The 22,517-nt window shown below is 37.3% G+C and overlaps 2 protein-coding genes across 8 annotated transcripts in view; both read right to left on the bottom strand.

The window, feature by feature from the left end:
- FANCC (FA complementation group C) overlaps nucleotides 1-22,517 on the bottom strand; it is a 256,029-nt gene that overhangs the window by 67,111 nt on the left and 166,401 nt on the right. For all 7 annotated transcript variants that reach the window (XR_006889046.1, XM_046664110.1, XM_046664113.1 and 4 more), the window contains 2 exons: nucleotides 19,961-20,074; nucleotides 18,983-19,047 (listed from right to left, as the gene is read on the bottom strand). Coding sequence is in view for 6 of the 7 variants with exons in the window: in XM_046664110.1 (XP_046520066.1) it covers nucleotides 18,983-19,047; nucleotides 19,961-20,074 (179 nt within the window). In the remaining variant the exon portion in view is untranslated. The remainder of the gene's footprint in view (nucleotides 1-18,982; nucleotides 19,048-19,960; nucleotides 20,075-22,517) is intronic.
- Nucleotides 2,008-3,240, bottom strand: LOC124240897 (COP9 signalosome complex subunit 4-like). The gene is given in 2 exon segments (XM_046664116.1): nucleotides 2,008-2,445; nucleotides 2,448-3,240. Coding segments are annotated over 2 exon segments (1,218 nt in total). The 3' UTR covers nucleotides 2,008-2,020.

Here is a 22,517-nt window from a genome sequence, read left to right as displayed (position 1 = left end):
TATTAAAGAGTATGTGTTCTGTAATTTAACAGTGCCTCTATTTGCAGGCATTCAGGTTGTTCTGAATCGGTCACTATGACAGACACTAGCTGCAGTGGCAGCCCTGCACATGCCCACCTGTCCCCCATGTGAGTATCTGCATGTTAAATTGCCTTCCAAAACCCACCAGTTTACTTTTCCACTCTTGCCAGTAATATTATTCTCGGTATTTTTATTTCTTGCTAATCTGGACAAAAATTATACCATTGCTTTCATTTGCATTTTCCTGATAACTTTCTAAATCAAGTACTTATGTTTGTTACCCACCTGTATGTCCTCTTCACTGAATTTGCTTTTATTCATTTAATAAATATTTTTTGAACCCTTACTATATGCAAGGCTGCCTGTCGTGTTCATGATACAAAAGCAAAGACAAAGCCTCGTAACAGAGGGAATGAAATGCCAGATGACAGCAAGCGCCACACTGAAAAGTAAAGCACACTGACGCATTAAGGCAGGCGAGAATTGGCCGAGGGAACACTGAGCAGAGATTTAAAGGAAGTCTATGAAGAAAACCTGTGTATATCTGGGAGCAAAATGCTGCAGGCAGATACAAAGCAAATGCAAAGACCCTATACAGCGAGGAGGCCAAGCTGCTAGACCCCAGTGAAGGGGGGAGGGGAGGAGAAGTCAGGCTTTCGTAGACCATTGTAAGAGGCCCAGATATTCTTTTTCTTTTTTTTAACTTTTTTTATTTTTATCAGTCTTATAGATACAACTACCTTAAATAGTCAAATAGCTCTTCAAAGCTTATGAAAAACAGCAGCTTTTGAAAGAGCACTGCCACTCCCATTTTCTGATCTCAGAGGCAACCATTTTCAAGCCTAACTCATTCCTTAAATATTCAATATGTTGTTTTTCCCTGGGTTTAATGACTGTTATTTGCCTTGTTTGCAATGATTGGTATTTTAACCCCAAACTCCCACCCAAGTGTGTAATCTCCTTGTAATACATTCAAACACATCTGACATTCTACCATTTTCATCTTCTTAAAGAAATTTCTCCTAGAACATTTTGACCTGTTCCATTCTGGACAGGTTGCTTTGTACTCCCTCTGTACACTTATTATCTTGGGATCTCCATCCTGAGGATGTCCTACACTTCTCTCCTGGATTCCAAACCTTCTTTCTTGGTTCATATTTCTTATGTGGGAAAAGGTACAAGAGAGGTAAAGTATTTGAGGCAGTAAGTCTAAAAATGTCTTTATTTTACTCTCACATTTGATTGATACTTTGGCTAAGTATAGAGTTCTGGTCATCTTCCTATAGAATTGTGAAAGGGTGGTCCTACTGTCTTTTAGCTTCCAGTAATGTTCTTGAGGAGTCCTATGCTAGAATGAATCCTGATCCTTTGTATAAGTCCTATTTTTACTCCATGGAGGCTCTTGGATATCCTCTTTGAAATTTTCAAAATGATGTGTTTTGGTATGGATTTATTTTTATTCATTGTGCTGGGCACTCAGCAGATCTTAAATCAGGAAAGTTCTCTTGGATTATTTCTTTGATAATTTCCCACCCATTCTTTTCTCTGTTTTTTCTGGGAACTCCAATTTTTTGGATGCTAAACTTCTGGACAGTTCTCTATCCTTTCTTTCTTATTTTATTTTTAAAAAAATTTTTTTGGCTCACTGCTCCATTTATTAGAATAATCACATTTGGAGAGGCACAAAGCACTTAAGTTTTACATGACTACAAAGTTATCACAAATCCCAAACTTTTCAGCCACAGATATTTCACTTATTCCATTTAAAGAAAAAGCTTTCAAAACATCTTAGTTTGATGCACAGAGACCCTGAATACATGGGAACTACATATTTTTAAATGCTTGTACTTCCTGCTCTGATAATGTCTTCTTTAAATAGAATCCAGCACAAAAGGGATTGAAATACGTAAGGTCATGATGCAAATGCTTTGGAGAGAGAGTGAAATCAATCTGAACAACATGGAAAAAGACGTAGTGTGCACAGAGGTTCTGCAGGGAGTCACTGAGCCATCTGGGCTTCCATGGCTTGTGCTGTCCATTCTGGTGCTGTCTGACTAATTTTCTCCAAAAGGTTATTCACTTGGAAACAAAGTGACTGGATCTGTTTGTCCCATGTTGGCAGGGCTTCTCGTGTTTCAAAATGAACTATTCCATCAATCTGATCGATAAATCCATTCATACGGCCTTCTGTTATCATTTGTGATGCTATCTTTTCTGCCTTAGCTGCAGATATCTCTAAAAGAGCTCCAAGTTCTTCGAAGGTAATATTATTATATAATTTGCTTGCAGACAACAAATTGTGTTCAATAACAGCTCTGTCCAAAATGCTGGAACCATCAGCTGTGGTTGCTTTTTGGTGAGGCAACAGCATGGCAGCAAATTCTTGAAGTTGATTTCCTCTGATGATCCTATCTAGGTACATTTCTCTAGGATCCCATAAACAGCAAGTTGCTGGCACCTTTCCTCCTTAAAAAGAGTAGCTAGCATCCGAGAACGCTGCTGTCCTGTTGATGCTAAGATGGTACAGTGCAAAGCATGTTTTAAGGCCTCTAGTCTTTCACTTTCGTGCACTATTGTCTTGTAAGAGAGCTCACTGTACCTTTGTGCAGCTTCAATGAATTTTCTTCTGTAATCAAGAACACGTGCATAGCATACCTTATAATGTATCTGTAACTGTTCGTTGGTTGATTCATTCTGAAGCAATGATGCTCGATTTATGTAAGCCTCTGCCTGGACGGGATCATCATCCTCCAGATATAGCCTAGCAATCTTCAGGTATGTCTACAGTTTATAATCTACATTGTATTCTTTTTGTCCTGTTTCCAAAGGAATTCCCACCAACACTTGGGCTGCATTTCTCCAGTCTTCTTCTTTCTCATATATGGATGCAAGATGCTGTCTTATGGAAACAACCTGCTCCTCAAATGAAATGACTCTAGGCTGGATCTTCTCCAAGGTGAAACGATAGATTTCTTTGGCTGTGCTCTCAGGCAGGTTAGGGAGATGTGTGCAGAAATCAATCAGCAACTGTCGAGAGATCACAAGGCTGACATTCTCATTTACCACTGCTTCCACAAAAGCTTTCAAAGCTTCTAATTGTTCTGCCCCAGATAACTGAATGGCTTTTTCCAGGATCTGGCGATACTTGCCTGCCAGATCTTTATGAGAGCTGCTTGAATTCATGAGCTGAGCCAAATCCTGTCCCACGGCTGCTGCCATCTTTCTTCCAGCTCAGCCCAGGCTGCTGGGCCTCTCACTGCCAGAAGAAAACCGAGTGTCCTTTCTTTCTTATTTTTTATCTCTTGGTCTTACTGCTGCAGATTTTGAAAGAACTGTCCAACTTTATCTTCCAATCCTCTTATTATGCTTTCCATTACCATTCTCTCATTATTAATTTCCAAGAACTACTTATTCCATCCTCTGGATGTTCTTTTCTTTTTAAACAACATCTTGTTCTTGTTTAATGAATATAATATTACCTTTTATTTTTATGGGGACACCAATACTAATTTGTTTGAGGTGTTCTTTTCTTTGAATAATCTTTTTTTCTTTATTTTCATTGGTTCCAACTTTTTCATATTGTACGCTTAAAATGATTTCCTTAAGTAACTGCTGACCATTACCTGTCAGCTTATATTTAAGAGTCCAGAACTAAAACGCTAGTAGGAAGTTATCTGTACATGGGTGGGGCAAGTTGATTGTGACACTAAAGGACAGCAGTTTTTAGACTGTTTTAGTTTCAAAACAGTGTTAAACTCTTAAAAATTACTGAGAACACCAAAGAGCTTTTGTTCCTGAGGTTATAACTACCAAAATTTATCATGTTTGAAATTAAAACAGAGACACCTAAAAATAATTATTTTCTAAAAGTAATAATAATAAACCCAGCAGAAGTTAACATGACTAATATTTTTTGTTAAACAGTAACTATATTTTACAAAACAAAAAACTATTTAGTGAGAGAGCGGCATTCTTTTATGTTTGCAGATCTCTTCACTGTATGGCCTGGAAGAAGACACTTAGATTTTTTTTTTTTTTTTTTAAAGATTGGCACCTGAGCTAACAACTGTTGCCAATCTTCTTTTTATTTTGCTTTTTTCTCCCCAAATCCCCCCAGTATATAGTTGTGTATTTCAGTTGTGGGTCCTTCTAGTTGTAGCATGTGGGATGCCGCATCAACATGGCCTGATGAGCGGTGCCATGTCCGCGCCCAGGATCTGAACTTACGAAACCCTGGGCCACCAAAGCGGAGTGTGCAAACTTAACCACTCGGCCACGGGGCCAGCCTGACAGTTATATTCTTACATTTACTTCTGCATCTAATCTGTTGCAATATGTTGGTTTAGTTGAAGTATATGAAGAGAGTTTAGCCCTGCAAAGACATATAATTTAAGAAGGCAGGAGTATTTTAATAGCTGCTTCATATAATTGTGCACATTCTCCTTTAGTACTACACAAAACTCATCAAGCAATGCCCACCCTGGTTCCCGTGAGCCTGTCTAGGAAGGAAGGTACGGCTGTCTAGGGGGTTGGGGATGCACCATGACAAGAGCTGAAAGGATCCACAGCTTACTGGCCACGCCTTCACCTGAACACTGAAGTCTTCAGACTGCAGAATTCCCAAACAGCTACATCAGACAGATTCTGGCAGTAAAATTGTCGTCTAGGTGAAGAGATGGGTTCCTGGCACTTCCTACCCCACCTTCTTCCCCGACGTCCCCTTCTGATCTCTTATATATAAAAGGAAAAAACAAAAACCTTTTCCTTTCCTTTGCATTTCTTTGTCCTTTTGTACTATATCCTAGGAGAACTACTTGGCTTACTTTTTTAAGTCATTATTTGCTATTCAATTGTATCTCCTATTTAGCCTGTTTATTGAATTTTCTTCTTTTCTCCTAAGTTATCTCTTTAAAAAAAAAAACAAAAAAACCCAACTTATTCCTATTTCAAGGATTTGATAGTTTCTCTTATTATTCTTAGGACAATTATTCCTTTTTAAAAAAAATCCACTTGCTTGTCCTAGGGAATGCATTTAATTGGTGTATTTGCATCTTTGTTTGTTGCTTTTGGTTCATTTTTCCTTATGGTGTTGGTTTTCCATGAATATCTGGTGATTTTTGTTTATTTGTTCTTTCTGGAATTTGGGATTCCACATTAGCCTCTCCACGAAGGCTCTGGTAGCCTGCCTCCAGTACTTGTGGGGAGGGTCAGGATGTAGTGCTGGTTGGGGTTGCCAATAAACTGCATTCTGGGAGTTGATAGGCATTTGGTGCTCGCTTCTCCTCCGAAGCTTCCTCCCTCCTTCTTGTAGGAACAGGACACCTCTGTTGTCTCTTGTCTGGGGATAGTGGATAAGGAGGAGGAGTATATGACAGTCTGGCTGGCTGGCAGCTGTTACTGCAGTAGTCCAACAAGTTATCTTGTTGGCTGCCAGGAACCTCCTACTTCCTGAATTCACCTCCAAAATAATGTTTACCTCTTGCTGTAGTCCACTCTCGCAAGCTTTTTGGGCTGTGGTATTTTCCTTCAAAAACATCTCACTATCTACCATTTTAAGCCTTTCTCATAATCTGTGGTTCAACAAAAGCCCCCCTGGTTTTACAGTATTATATATTTAATTGTTAAAATTCCCCCGTCATTTCTAGGAGCTGGAAGCATACAGCGAATGTTAGGGCATTCATGTGCTTAGCCCATCACTTGACTTAGTTTCTCACATTACATGTTGTCTTACTCTCTCCTGACTAGATTACGAGAGCTGCTGTTCCTCAGAGGTCTTGCACTTTAGTCTTCAGCATCTGTCCAACTTCTCTACGTCAGAGCTACTTAAAATTTGGTCCTCAGAATCAGCAGCATCAGCATCGCTGGGAGCGAGGCCAAGGAATCTGTTTGCATTTTTCCAGGGGATTCTTATGCGTACTGAAGTCTGAGAAATGCTGCTCTATCTCCATATGCCGTGGTTAGTAGCAGTCCCCAGAACGAGATATCAATCTCTAGTAATAATCTGAATACTTGAAGGAAACAGGATAGAATTGTATTTAAGGTTTACATTTCTATCGATTCTTATAAACTGTTAGTTTAGCTGTATTATTTTGTTGATAATCAACTGTAAAATTCTCAGAGATAATTTTTTATTGAACTACACAATTTCTTCTTCTCATATGTGAACAGTCTGTCTTTTTTCCTGAAATCACCTTTTCTAAACTTCACTTCTTGTTTGTTACCATCTTCCTGAATAACTGAGGTCTCTTCAACATCTGTCTTCCACAGCGCTCTAACATCTTCTCAAACTCACTATCAAGGTGGTTTTAGACCTAAAATTAATGTGTTTTTGAGTCCAACATCTAAGTTGTTAACAAAAAGACATACTTAGCTTGACTTGTAAATACCTTAAGTTTTTGGAATATATGAGCTTTCTAGGTGGAATAGGAGAGGAGGAAAGTAGTTGCGTGTGTGTGTGTGTGTGTGTGTGTGTGTGTGTGTGTGTGTGAGATGTAGAATGCTTTTTCGTGTGTATATTTTGCACAGAATCTCACAGAATATTTTGCATAGAGTAAGGACTCCATGAATGTCTGAGAAATGGAAAAATATGCCTGAGAGTTCCATGTACTCATAGTAAATCCAGAACTCTGAAACAAAGAAGCAGGGAGGTGGTGATCTTGCCCTCCAGCCTTGTTTTATCAATCTTCCTCTAAAAGACCTATGAGTGCAACTCTTCTCTCATCATCTTTAAGAAAGAAGGAGAGTCAGACACTATCGCTGTGCCTGGGTAGGTGGAAAAGAGTCTTGGCACCAAGGGCTTTTATCAAGCACTCAAACTTATGGGCTGCAGATTGTATCTCCCAATTAGGCTGAAAAAGGTCCAAAATAATTTTCGTGAAAAATTCTAAAGTTCCATGTAAACTCAGGTAGCTCTTGGTTCTACCAAAACGCAGACAGGCCAACTGATAATCTTCTGAAGGGCTTCAAAGCGCTCATGGCCTTCCAGCTCTCTCTTTTGATCTGAAGCTTGCCAGAGCATGGAGATCCAACTTCAATACTTGGAGTTATGCAGTACTTTCCAGACTGTATTACACTAAGCATGAGGTCTTGACTGATTACCAGGGCAGCACTTCCAAATGACTTCTGCACAAGAATTCAACTGCAGAAGGCTCAACGGTAACCATATACTGCTGGAAACGTCTTTCCCATGTGGTCGTACTGAAGCTTCCAAACCGTCTCCAGCAAACCACAGAAGTGCAAGATAAACTGATGATGCTCAGAGAGTCCACAATGTCGCTCCTTCTAGATGGTTTGTAGCAAAGAACAGAGAGAATTTAAACATTCTGTCACTGAACTGTTGATTTTACTTGGTGGCAAGTGAAACTCTATTTAAAACGCTGTGACAAGACCATTTATCAGGTCTCTAAAAATAAGGCAAAAGGAAACTAAACAGATTTTCCTCTTTTTTTGTTCCTCTGACACTTTATGCATCAAAGTTATTAGATTAATTCCTATATTTTCTATGACACTTTTGAATCTTTTGAAATGAACTTTAACCATTCAAACGGCAAAAAGTAAAAAACAATGTGTAGGTCACCTCTAGAAAAACACAAACCACAGAGAAAACCAATATAGCATTGTTTACATGGTGCTTAAAAAGTTTGAGAGGCTTTCAGTTGCTTCAATGTTTGAAGTCATACTAGTGGAAGGAAAGTAATGATAAAACTCACATTTCACAAACAATGGAAATATCAGGATTCAAGTGCACCAGAAAGTAGTTTGCCGACTATGCTGTATTCTGATTCAATTTTTTTGATTTTTAAATCTTGACAGTGTACAGAAAACTTTATATATATAATAAGGGAAATTTATATATTATGATGATACATATTTTAATTATTATTATAACATATGACAGGAAGAACTATAATGGCTCCAGCATGTTTGGCAGCTCTTTCAAATCTTATCACAACGCCATTTCTCTACCTGATTTCCTGAAATCAGTTTCTACTCAAGACACGAGAACACACTTTGGTGAATTTATAATTCACTAGAGAATTGTGGACTTAGAGTTCTGAGTCTCAAACAAGCTTTTAGGGCTCCAGGTTCTTTTATGGATGGAGAGCAGAACACTTCCTGGTTTTAGATCTTAAAAGTAAGCAGGACTTTAAAAACTCATAAAGAGACTCAAAAAGTATATTAGGCATCAAATTGCTTTTTAAATTCAATCTTCTGATTACGTATAAATGAACTTAATCCAACAGACTGAATTTCCCTAAAAACTCAACGCATTCAGAAAAATATCTGCAAGAAATTTATCTTGTTGAATTTTAAAATTCTTTAAAAAAAACTTCCGTAGCAAACATCATTCAATAGAGCAAATTAGGAATGCATCAGATGTGTCAGTGTCCAGGGGACATTCTACTAGCACACACATCTCATATTCTTGATAAATTCAGTTAAGAATTTTACCAATTACATCATAGATACATTTTGACTAAGAACGCCCTAAACTACTAACAAAATCAATCACCATTTTAGCCTTGCTGCTACTGCCCGCTGGGGCACCAGCAAGGACACCCTTCAGTGGGCTTTGCTTTGCACCAGGGAATTTGTCCATATTGTTTTGAAAAACAAACATCTTTCACGAAGAAACAGTCATGAATTTGGGAATGAACCTGCCCCAGAAGATGGCCCAACCTGACACGAATGGAAGTTTTTCAGCTATAAAGCACATATCAGCTAGTATCTTGCAGCAGGCTTTCCTACTTATAGTCAGCAGAGTGTAGATGTCTTTCTGAACTGCTGTCTTCTGTCCAAGGATGAGAAAATGAAAAGCACAAATAATTCTGAGGAAAGAGTCTGGAAGGACCAGTATAATCAAATATGAGTAGAGTGCAAAAGGATGTAAATAAAGGGAAAAAAATACTGCAAAGAGGAATAAATACTAAGCAACCTAAGGCTGATGAGAGATGATTATTTTCTCATGAAAGGCACCTGTTAATCTGGAAACAACACCCTGAGGCAGGAAGTAATTTCCTTATTACAAATATTATCTGTTCACTTTTAGTTTCTGAGCAGGTAATACTGCATTTTAGTTTTTAAAGTTTTCTTACAAAATACTAATGACTGGTAGAAAAACATAATATTATAACATCAACTGTGTACTCATTGCCCAGATTTTACAATGCTAACATTTTATTAACATTTCTATTTGATATTTTAAAGAAATAAGATGTTTCAATTACAGCTAACACAGCCTTCTCCCATCCCATTTGCTCTTGCCCTTTCCAGGAGTTCCCACTCCCATGAAGCCAGCATAGGTCCTTTCTGTCTAGTTGAACACTTTGACTTTATACGTACATATTGAATGTTTTAAAATTTTATACATATATTACATATTATGGCTATCTCTTTGCAACTTCCTTGCTATTCTGTTCCATGGGTCTATGTGTCTGGCTTTACGCCAGTACCAAACTGTTTTGATGAATGTAGCTTTATATGTTTTAAAATCAGAAACTGTGAGGCCTCTGGCACTGTTTCTTTTTTTTTTTTTTTTATTGTTTTGGCTACTTGGGGTCCTTTGAGATTCTATATGAATTTTGAGATGTTTTTCTATTGCTGCAAAAGAAAAATGCCATTTGGATTTTTCTAGATCGAATCCTATCTATAAACTGCTTTGGGCTGCATGGACTCTTAACAATATTCAGTCTTCCAACACAGGACGCCTTTCCATTTAGTTGTGTCCTATTTTATTTCTTTGAGCAATGTTTCGTAGTTTGCTGTGTACTCGTCTTTCACCTCCTTGATTAAGTTTATCCCTAAGTATTTTGTTCTTTTTGATACTATTGTAAATGAGACTGTTTTCTTAAATTTCCTTTTTGGATTGCTAATTGTTAGTGTAGAGAAATGCAACTGATTTTTGAGTCTTAATTTTGCATCCTGCAACTTCAATGAGTTGGTTTATCACTTCCAACAGTTTTCTGCAGAACCTTTAGGGTTTTCTACATATAAGATCACGTCATCTACGAACAGCGATAGTTTTACTTCTTCCTTTTAAATTTGGATACCTTTTCTTTCTTCGTTTTGCCCAACTTCTCCGGCTAAGACTTCCAGTACTGTGCTAAAAAGAAGTGGTGAGAGAGGATATCTTTGTTTTGCTCCTGATTTTAGCAGGCAGGCTTTCAGTCTCTCACCATTGAGTATGGCCACCCCTGCTCTCTTGTGCTTACCATTTGCATGGAGTATGTTTTCCATCCTTTCACTTTCAGCTTATGTATATCCTTACATCTAAAACGAGTTTCTTGTAGACAGCATACAATTGGACCTTGTTTTTTATCCATTCAGTCATTCTATGTATTTTGACTGGAGAGTTTAATCCATTTGCATTTAATGTAATTACTGATAGAGAAGGACTTTCTATTGCCATTTCACTGTTTTCTGTATGTCTTCTGATCATTTTGTCCTTCTTTTTCTCTCTTGCTGCCTTACTTTGTGTTTTGTTGATTTTTGTTTTTTTTAGTAATATGCTTTGATTCCCTTTTCCTTTGTGCAACTTTTACAGGTATTTTCTTTGTTGTTAGCATGGGAATTACATAATACATGTATGGTTCTAATAATCTATTTTAAACTGATAACTTCAGTTGCATACAAAAAGTTTACTCTTTTATATCCCCTCCATGCTTTATGTTATTAATGTCATAAGTTACATATTTTTCTATTTTGTATCTGTTAACATAGTTTTACAGTTATAGTTATTTTTATGCTTTCATCTTTTATATTTTATATCAGAATTAAAAGTAATTTATGCATCACCATTACAGTATTACAGAATTTTGTATTTGTTTCTCCCTTTACCTTTCCCAGGGAGTTTCATATTCTGGTATGCTCTCATGTTGCGGTCTAGAGTCCTTTTGTTTCAACTTGAAACTCTCTTTAACAATTCTTGTAAGGCAGGTCTAATGGTGATGAACTCCCACAGCTTTTGTTTATCTGGAAGTCTTAACTTCTCTTTCATTTTAGAAGGACAGTTTGTAGAACACGATAATCTTGGTTGGCAGGTTTTTACTTTTAGCACTTTGAATATGTCACCCCACTTCCTTCTGGTCTTAATGCTGCTTCTGAGTAATCCACTGATAATCTTATGGGAGCTTCCCTGTATGTGATAAATTGTTTTTCTTGCTGCTGTCAACATTCTCTCTCTTTGACTTTTGACTATTGATTACAATAAGTCTTGGTGTGGGCCTTTTTTTTTTTTTAATGTTATGATAGATTACAACCTTGTGAGATTTCAGTTGTACATTTTTGTTAGTCATGTTGTGGGTACACCACCTCCCCCTCTGTGCCCTCCCCCCACCCCCCCTTTTCCCTGGTAACCACCGATCAGATCTCCTTATCAATATACTAACTTCCACCTATGAGTGGAATCATATAGAGTTTGTCTTTCTCTGACTGGCTTATTTCGCTTAACATAATACCCTCGAGGTCCATCCACGTTGTTGTGAATGGGCCAATTTTGTCTTTTTTGGCTGAGTAGTATTCCATTGTGTATATATACCACATCTTCTTTATCCAATCATCAGTTTCTGGGCATGTAGGCTGGTTCCACGTCTTGGCTATTGTAAATAATGCTGCGATGAACATAGGGGTGCAACGGACTCTTGAGATTTCTGATATCAGGTTCTTAGGATAGATACCCAGTAATGGGATGGCTGGGTCATAGGGTATTTCTATTTTTAACTTTTTGAGAAATCTCCATACTGTTTTCCATAGTGGCTGTACCAGTTTGCATTCCCACCAACAGTGTGTGAGGGTTCCTTTTTCTCCACATCCTCTCCAACATTTGTCACTCTTGGTTTTGGATGTTTTTGCCAATCTAATGGGTGTAAAGTGATATCTTAGTGTAGTTTTGATTTGCATTTCCCTGATGATTAGCGATGATGAACATCTTTTCATGTGTCTATTGGCCATATTCATATCTTCTTTTGAGAAATGTCTGTTCATGTCCTCTGCCCATTTTTTGATCGGGTTGTTTGTTTTTTTGTTGCTAATCAGTGTGAGTTCTTTGTATATTATGGAGATTAACCCTTTGTCAGATAAGTGGCTTGTAAATATTTTTTCCCAATTAGTGAGCTGTTTTTTTGTTTCAATCCTGTTTTCCCTTGCCTTGAAGAAGCTCTTTAGTCTGATGAAGTCCCATTTGTTTATTCTTTCTATTGTTTCCCTCAACTGAGGAGTTACAGTGTCCGAAAAGATTCTTTTGAAACTGATGTCAAAGAGTGTACTGCCTATATTCTCTTCCAAAAGACTTATTGTCTCAGGCCTAATCTTTAGGTCTTTGATCCATTTTGAGTTTATTTTGGTGTGTGGTGAAAAAGAATGGTCAAATTTTCAATCTTTTGCATGTGGCTGTCCAGTTTTCCCAGCACCATTTGTTGAAGAGACTTTCTTTTCTCCATTGTAGGCCCTCTGCTCCTTTGTCGAAGATTAGCTGTCCATAGATGTGTGGTTTTATCTCTGGGCTTTCAATTCTGTTCCATTGATCTGTGGACCTGTTTTTGTACCAGTACCATGCTATTTTGATCACTGTAGCTTTGTAGTATGTTTTGAAATCGGGGATTGTGATTCCGCCGGCTTTGTTTTTGCTCAGGATTGCTTTAGCAATTCGCGGTCTTTTGTTGCCCCATATGAATTTTAGGATTGTTTGTTCAATTTCTGTGAAGAATGTTCTTGGGATTCTGATTGGGATAGCATTGAATCTGTATATTGCTTTAGGTAGTACGGACATTTTAACTATGTTTATTCTTCCAATCCATGTGCAAGGAATGTCTTTCCATCTCTTTATGTCATCGTCAATTTCTTTCAAGAAAGTCTTGTAGTTTTCATTGTATAGATCCTTCACTTCCTTGGTTAAGTTTATCCCAAGGTATTTTATTCTTTTCGTTGCGATTGTGAATGGGATTGAGTTCTTGAGTTCTTTTTCTGTTAGTTCATTGTTAGTGTATAGAAATGCTACTGATTTATGCACGTTAATTTTATTTGGTGTGGGCCTTTTTAAGTTCATCCTAGTTGGAGTTCTTTGAGCTTCTTAAATTTGGATGTCCAATTCCTTCCTCAGATTTGATAAGCTCTCTGTCCTTTTTTCTCTCTCTCCCCTCCTTCAGGGACTCCCACAAGGCATTTAACTGGTCCACTTGATGGTGTCCCATAAGCCCTTAGGTTTAAGTAACTTTCTCCATTCCTTTTTCTTTTTATTCTCCTGACTGGCTATTTCAAGTGATATATCTTTGAGTTATCTCCTTGATCAAGTCTACACCCCTCTAGTGAATTTTTCAATTCAGTTACCGCATTCTTCAGCTCCACAATATCTGTTTGGTTGTTTTTTTATAATTTCTATCTCTTTGCTGATATTCTAATTTTTTTCATGCATCATCTTTCTGATTTCATTTAGTTGTTTATCTGTATTCTATCATAGTGCATTGAGCTCCTTTAGGACAACTATTTTGGGTTATTTGTCAGGTAATCATAGATCTCCATTTCTTTATTAGAGAAGGTTTGTAAAAATTGATCTTGTTCCTTTGATTGGGCCATGTTTTCCTGTTTCTCTGTGTGCCTTGTTGTTTTTTGTTATGGTTCAATGCATTTGAAGACACAGTCACCTCTCCCAGTCTTAACGGACTGGATTTTTACAGGGGAATACTTTCACTAATCAGTCTGGCTGGAGAATCTGGGGGTCCTTCAAACCTTATTTGGGAATAAATCTTCTCTGGGTTTGTGCACGTAATTTCCCAATTAGAGAGTTTTGCCAGTTTCTTTTTCAGGAGTTTGTAATCTCTTCCTCTCTCTGGTGTCTGTAGTATTGAAGGTTCTCTGGTGCTGCAACAAGCCAATAGGTTCTTTTGTTTTCTGCAGCTCCCAAGGCATCAAACTATGCTGGTTCTGTTACTGCTCCAAGTCAGGGGAGACAGAAACCAATCCCTAGGGCAGCCCCTTCAAAAGGTGAAACACTGGATGCACATTCCACTCTTCTCTCCCCACCTTCCTCCCACCCAAGAGAAAAGCTGTGAGTTGGATGCTTTCTCCTAATCACACTGACCTCAGCCAACCTCCATCTGCAGCTCTGCCAGTTCTCTGGTGCTGCAAAAAGCAGCTGAACTCTCTTTAACTCTCCATAGTCCCCAGGCATTGAAAGCATGCTGGTTCCCATCAGTGGTCAGAGTTAGGCAAGACAGATACCAGTCCCACAGGCAGCTCCCCAAAAGCCAGAACATTGGACACATCCCACTCTTCTCTTCCTCTCCCTGGGGAAAAGCTGCAAGCTGGACTGGCTTAGGGGAAGGGCTATTGTGGTCGATATAAAATGGCTTTCTTATCTGTTTCAATATGGCTGTTCTTGACTTTGAGCTTGACTTCTTAACTGACTTCCGGACTCTCATTAACGGCTCTTTGGGCCAAATGCTATCATTAAGTCAGTGTCTCTGTGGAAACAAGGACTGGGGCTTCCTGTCATATCCTGCTGATGTCACTTCTGAAGAAGTTTTAAAATGTTTATTATCAAGTTTCCCTCTTTTGGTAATTATCTGCTTGCAGTTCTTTTCCATTTCCATACTGGAGCGTTTGCCTCTTTCTGACTGATTTGCAAGGAGGCATTTCTATATTTTGCATACTAACCCTCTGTTTGTTTTATAGGTTGCAAAGATCCAAGTCTGGCTAGTCTTTTCCATTTGTTAATATTTTGTTTGTTTTTAGTTTTTGCTTATTCTCAGCTGAGTTTTAAAAAATCATCAGTGACGTATTTTGGGAGTCTGGTGTAGATCATACATACACAATGCATGCTATTGATTTTTTAAGTCTCCTTTAATAAATATTTAATTCTGTTATTCGAAAGATCGACTATTCATCATTAACCTCAAGGCTAAACTAAAGTCTTTATCTGATGTGTAAATAACTGATTGTAAATGCTCTCCATGCACCTATGGGATTCTTATTACTTTTTAGGTATACTTCATATATCACAAAATGCACCTATTTGAAATGTACAATTCAAACATCTTTAATAAATTACTGAGTTGGAAACCATCATGATCCACTTTTACAACATTTCCATCACCTCAAGATCTTTTGTGCTCATTTGCAGGAAATCCGTGTTCCTACCTCTAGCCCCAGGCAACAACTAATCTACTTTCTGTCTCTTAGATTTGCCTATTGTAGACATTTTATAAAAATGGCATCACAGTGTGTGGTCTTTTGTGACTGGCTTTCACTCAGCATCATGCCTTGAGGTTCACGCGTGTTGCAGCATGCATCAGTAGACTGTCCCTTTCTTACTGAGGAAAAGCACTCTTCCGTATGAACATACCGTATCTTGTCTATCCTTTCACGAGTTGATGTATATTCAGGTTGCTTCCACTTTATTACAAATAATACTGCTATGAACATTTGTATACAAGTACTTGTGTGCTTATTAGCCATTTCTGTACATTTTTTGGTGACATGTATTCCAATCGTTTGCCTATTTTTTAAACTGGGTTATTTGTCTTCTAATTACTGAGTTGTTTATATATTCTAGTATGAGCCTTTTATCAGATGTATGATTTGAAAATATTTTCTCACCATCTATGACTCGTCTTTTCATTTTTTAAATGGTGGTAAAACTTTTTGTTTATCCATTCACTTTTTGATGGTCCTTTGGATTTTTCTGGTTTTGAACTATTACAAATAAAGCAGCTAAGAATATTTGTATAGAAATATTTGTGAATACCTATGTTTTCACTTGTCATGAGCAAAACTCAAGAGTGGAAATGGTGTGTCAAATAATGAGTATGTTTAACTTTCTGATAAACTGCCACACTGTTTACCAAAGTAGTTACACCGTTTCACATTCTAGCAAACAGTGGATGAAACATCCAGTAGTTACATATCCTCTCCAATACAAGCTAGTTTGAGTGCTTCAGATCTTAGCCATTTGAGGGAGAGTATACAGTGGCATCATGTTTGTATTTTTCTTTTTATTTGTATTTTGATTTTCTTAATAATGTAAAATTTACCTTGAGTGAAATACACAAATATCAAGTGAACAATTCAATGAGTTTTGACTAATGTGTAAACCCTTGTATCCACTATCACAACCTCATGCCCTCCCCAGGCAATCCTCACTGCCCGTAAGCAACCACAGTTCTGAATATCTATCATGTTAGATTAGTTTTGCCTATGCTTGACCTTAGTATAATTGGAATTGTACATTATGTACTCCTGTGTGCCTGGACTTTTCTTAAATTTATGTTTTTTAATTTTAATTTTTTTTTTTATTTTGAGGAAGATTAGCCCTGAGCTAATATTTGCTGCCAATCCTCTTTTTTCTGAAGAAGACTGGCCCTGAGCTAACATCCGTGCCCATCTTCCTCTACGTTGTATGTGGGATGCCTACCATAGCATGGCTTGACATGCAGTGTGTAGGTCCGCACCCAGGATCCGAACCAGTGAACCTCAGGCCACAGAAGCGGAATGTGTGAACTTCACTACTGTGCCACTAGGCCAGCCCATGCCTGGCTTCTTTTGATCAACAGTATGTGAGATTCATCTGTGGGCACATGTCAGTAGCTCATCCCTCTTTATCGCCCAATAGTATTCCATTGCATGAACATACCATAAATTGTTTATCCATTTTTCTGTTGAGACACATTTCTGTCATTTCCAGCTTGGGGCCATTATGATTAAAGCGGATGTAAACATTCATGTAAAAGTCTCTTGTGGATACAGGTTTTCATTTACCTTGGGTAAATACTTAGGAACGATATTCCTGTTTCTTATAAGCATAATCAAACAATTTTCCAAAGTGGTTGTACCATTTTACACTCCAACAGTAACATGTGAAAGTATCCGATGCCCCATAGTCTCACCACATTTGGTGTTGTTACATCTTTTTAATTTTAGTCATTGCAATGGATGTAGAACCACATCTCAGTATGGTTTTAATTTGCATTTCTGATGAGTAACGACACTGAGCAAATTTTCATGTGCTTATTGCCTATTCCTGTATCTTCTTTTGTGAAGTGTCTAATTCTTTTGCCCATTTTTGAGACTTTTGTCTTTTGTTATTAATTACTGAGAGTTCTTTATAGCTTCTGAATTTAAGACTGTTGTCAGATATACGTATTGTGAATATTTTCTCTCAATCTGTGACTAGCTTATTCATGTTACATTTGTATTTCTCTTGTTTAATTTTTTTATTGTGGTAACAGATATGTAATAGTTATCATTTTAACCATTTGTAAGCCCCTCACCACAATCTATACCCAAAACTTTCATCATCCCCAACATAAACTATGTACCATTAAACAATAACTCCATTCCCTCCAGCCCCTGATAACCTCTATTCTGCTTTCTGTCTCTATGAATTTGCCTATTTTAGGTGCCTCATATAAGTGGAATCACACATTTGTTCTTCTCTGTTTGGCTTATTTCACTAAGCATAATGTTTTCAAGGCCCATGCATGTTCTTGCATATGTAAAAATTTTATTCCTTTTTATGGCTAAATAGTACTCTACTGTATTTATATAGCACATTTCGTTTATCCATTCATCTGATTGATGGGCACTTAGCTTGCTTCCACCTTTTGGCTATTGTGAATAATGCTGCTATGAACATTGGTGTACAGATATCTGTTCGAGTCTCCACTTTCAATTCTTTTGAATATACACCTAGGAGTGGAACAGCTGGATCTTATGGTAACTCTGTGCTTAACTTTTTCAGGAACTGCCAAACTGTTTTCCACAGTGGCTGCACCATTTTACATTCTCACCAGCAAGGCACAAGAGTTCTACTTTCTCCAAATCCTTGTTAACATTTCTTATTTTCCATTGTTGTTTGTTGTTTAAATTACAGCCATCCAAGTAGGTGTGATGTGGTATTCCCTTGTGGTTTTGATTTGCATTTCCCTAATAAGTAGTGATGTTCAGCATCTTTTCATGTGCTTATTGGCCAGTTATATATCTTCTTTGGAGAAACGTCTAGTCAATTCTCTTGCCCATTTCTGAATCGAGTTTTTTGCTGTTGAGTTTTAGGAGTCCTTTATATATTCTGGATATTAAACCCTTATCAAATATATGATTTCCAAATGTTTTTACTCATTCAATAGGTTGTCTTTTTCGCTTTCCTGACAGTATCCCATGATTCGTAAAAGTTCTTAATTTTAACGAAGTCCAATTTATCTACTTTTTCTTTGCTGGTTGTGCTATTGGTGTCACATCCAAATAATCACTGCCAAATCCAATGTCATGAAGATTTTCTCCAGTGTTTTCATTTAAGAGTTTTATAATTTACTTTAAGGGTCAGACTCAAAGTATTCCTAAAGGCTGAGGGCAAAGACCATTTCTGATAGAGCTTTAATTGGCAATAGCTTTACAAAAAAAAAAAAAACACAAAGTGCCTCAATCCCCTAATTCTCTTAGTTAATGATTTGTTAAAAATGAACTGCTCACCAATGAAAACAATTTTGAATTCTTTCACATACTGAATAAACATTTTGAAATGTGATTAATTGCCTTTTAATTTGTCTGAATCTATTTAGTTTGTTTAGCCTAGATTTTGGAATATAATATTTCCTAAAATAGGTTAATGTGCACATCAAATATGTGTTGCCTTGTAAATATTCCCGTTGCATGTGTGACTGCTGCACACACACGGGGCTGAGCACGTCTTTCTCCTATGTTCTCTACTGTCTATGTAGGGCTTGCTGCTCAATGGATGCTCAAGAGATGGCACGTGATTTACTGCCCTAGGAGAGTTGGGAGAATAGTGAGTAAAAAAAAGGAAGTTTGATAAAACTCACCAATTTGCCATGTATTCCACTAAAATAATCTCTCCACATAGAACATAACTATAACTATGAACATGCATTTCCTGAGAATTATAAAATTTCTCTCAGAACCAAGCTGATACATCTTGAAACTTGAGAAGAAGGATGTTTAGTTTAACACCTACCGTCTTTGAGTGTTAAATCCATTAAGATGATTCTCTCTGAGTTCAGACACTAACGATAAAACCATCTGTAAAACAGAATCAGTTGCAGGTTAACTCACACTGCAAACAGTGTTACATCAGTTCTGTTTCTCTTAGTGTGAGTGATATTTCCGGTGAGATTCCCAACCCTCCCCCACCTGTCCTCTCCTCGTTTTACTTTGTCAAAATGAAAAGAAAGCAGCCAAGTCACATTTACTAATAATTTGGATTATATGTTTAATGTCTGTTATTCCACATGGCTATTTAAGCAAATGAACAATAGAAAATTAATTTTCTAAGAATTAAAACCAAACTCATTAAAAATAAAACCATATTAGAGCTAGTTTATTTTTATTTCTTAATTTAGTTCTTTATTTTTAAAAATGCTATTCATACATAAAGCTTCCAAAAGACTAGAATAGTTAACAAACATTAAAAAATCTCAGAACACTTTTTAGAAGAGCTATGTTAAGATCATAAATTAAAATTTCTTCAATTTGGCTAAAATTTAAGGCAGAAGAAAATATAGATTTAATACTAAGATATAAATGTATAATACTATTTACAAGGTTGTTATTTAAATGTGAATTTTTTTACTTTAACATAAAATTCCTATCTGGTTGTTTTAAATACAAAATTTGTCCAATGTAAAAGGCTGTGTTTACATGGGTTAAGGAAACCTCTTCTCCCAAAAAATCTTTGACAGAATAAAGGAGATTGTTAAGAGACAGAGAGGTTGGTTGATTTAGAATAACCTCTCCTGGTTTCCTTCTTCTTTCTCATAACCTCCCCTCTCACGTTTCTTCCTTACATGGCCATAAGTCCGCCCAAGGTAAGAAGAGATAAACATAGAAAAGTTAAACATCTCTCCTGGAGGAGTGAAATATTTCCATTTACTCTTTTTGCTGACGGTACATTAAGTAACGAAAATTTCAATACTAATAAATTAAAAATACTCACATTTTTAAGCAAACCAGGATAGTAATCTGCAGGTGCATAGCCAAGACCTTGAGTAAAAAGACCAACTTCTCTTATATCAAATCTGAATGCTGAAAGTACATGACATAACAGCCCCTAGAAACACAAACAGAAAAAGAAGAAGTCCTGAAATGTGAATACAAGTGCCTATTATGTATAATGCCTAGAATCTGGGTCATTTGTAAATGGGGTAGTCTCTATGAAACAAGTAATCTTAATTTGTTCAAATACCCGGTTCACTTTGATTCAAGGCATAAAGAAGAAATAAGTTAGCATTAAAATTATTGCATTAAAAATAAGTCCATTTAAACAAATGCTAACAGTGAAACAAAAATATAGAATGAATGAACAGGGCTTTAACCATATTACGAATGTGATCTTTGGGGCCTGCCTGGTGGCATAGCGGTTAAAGTTCACGTGCTCCACTTTGGCGGTCCAGGGTTCACAGGTTTGGAGCTCAGGTACTGACCTACCCACCACTCGTCAAGCCATGCTGTGATGGCATCCCACAGACAAAATAGAAGAAGATGGCACAGATGTTAGCTCACGGCCAATTTTCTTCAGAAAAAAAAAAAAGAATGTGATTTCTGTTTTTAACCTCAGCAAAATATTTTATCAGAGTAGATACGATAATTTAATACATGACAAGGAATGCACCACAAATCACCAGAGAAAGGAAATATTACGCAGTAAGTGGTGCTGGGAAAACGATTTGGAAAAAAATTAGATTCTCACCTTACGTTATTCATCAAAATATACTTGAATTTAATGTAAATTAAAGAGATCAATGTAAAAAATGAAATGAAATAATAAACAAGAAGAAAACATAAGGACTTTTCATTTGTCTGAATGGGGAAGAAGTTTGTAACCTGAAAATCAAGGAAGCAAAGCATTAGTGGTTCTAAATAAAAATAAAACCTTGTGTTTTTCAGAAAATAATATATGCACAACCTAGGAATAATATTAACAACAAATAATACAGATCATATATAACCAAATTAGTGGGCAAAATATCACGTGACAAACACTAAGAGCAAAAAAATGAGTATGAACAGATAACTCAAGGCAGAAAACACAAATGGCCAAGAAACACATGGATAAACGATCATCCTCATAAACAAAATGCAAATTCAAGCATCAACATACCATTTCTCACTTAGAGAATTAAAGACTTCTACAGACACAGATGCCCAGTGCTACTCTGGGCTCTCTGAAACAGGCACTCTGTGTGAACTGTTGAAAGCATATAAATGGGGATCTGTACACAATGCTCTGGTGAGCCACACAAAGGCACCCACAGAGAGTGTGAGCGGGTGTGACGGGCCAGAACCCACCCCCAAGCTTGGACTGCCAGGGCTACCTCTGCCCAGAGGTGTGTAACTTGAACAAAGACGCCTTACAGGTTGATAGAGGCCTGCATTATAGAAAGCAACTTGAGAATATATATTAAAGATTTTAAAAGCATTCAGAACTTTGAATCTATCTGGCATCCATTTAAGGAAATAAATCCAAATATGACAATGGGAATTATGCTCAAAGATGTTCAATGCAGTGTTATTTCTCATAGTGAAAAATGTCCAACAGTAGGGGATGATTGATTTATGATATCCTCATGCAGTGGTCCGTGGTAAGCCATTAAAATGTTTAGAGTGGGGCTGGCCCTGGGGTGGAGTGGTTAAGTTCCCATGCTCTGCTTCAGCAGCCCAGGGTTCGCAGGTTCAGATCCCAGGTACTGACCTAGCATCACTCATCAAGCCACACTGTGGCAGCATACCACATAAAATAGAGGAAGACTGACACAGATGTTAGCTCAGGGCCAACCTTCCTGACAAAAAAATAATAATAAAATAAAATGTTTATGGGGCCAGCCCAGTGGTGTAGTGGTTAAGTTCAAGCTAGCCTGGGGTTCATGGGTTCGGATCCCAGGCATGGACCTACACACTGCTCATTAAACCATGCTGTGGCAGCATCCCACATAAAATAGAGGAAGATTGGCACAGATGTTAGCTCAGCAACAGTCTTCCTCAAGCAGAAAGAGGAAGATTGGCAACAGATGTTAGCTCAGGGCCAATCTTCCTCACCAAAATAAATAAATAAATAGTTTATAAAGAATTTATGATAGCATTTTAAATGGTTATAATATTAAATGAAGAAAGGAAGATGCAAAATTTCATATACAGAAACAATCTCATCAATATAAAAATAATCCATACATGGGAATGAAAAAATAATGGAAGAAAATATCATCAATTGTTAACAGTCTCTAGGGTGCTATTATAAGTATATATTTTTTTTCTTCTTTAGTGCATTTTCCAGTTTCCTATATGTGTATGTACTACTTATTTTTTTTTTTAGGAAGATTAGCCCTGAGCTAACTCCTGCCAATCCTCCTCTTTTTGCTGAGGAACACTAGCCCCGAGCTAACATCCATGCCCATCTTCCTCTACTTTATATGTGGGATGCCTACCACAGCATGGCTTGCCACTCAGTACCACGTCCACACCTGGGATCCGAACTGGCAAACCCTGGGCTGCCAAAG

Source organism: Equus quagga, chromosome 6, assembly GCF_021613505.1.
Source record: "Equus quagga isolate Etosha38 chromosome 6, UCLA_HA_Equagga_1.0, whole genome shotgun sequence".
NCBI classification, from domain to species: Eukaryota; Metazoa; Chordata; class Mammalia; order Perissodactyla; family Equidae; genus Equus; species Equus quagga.
Note: the sequence above shows the minus strand (reverse complement) of the source record. Positions and strands in the feature narration are given on the sequence as shown.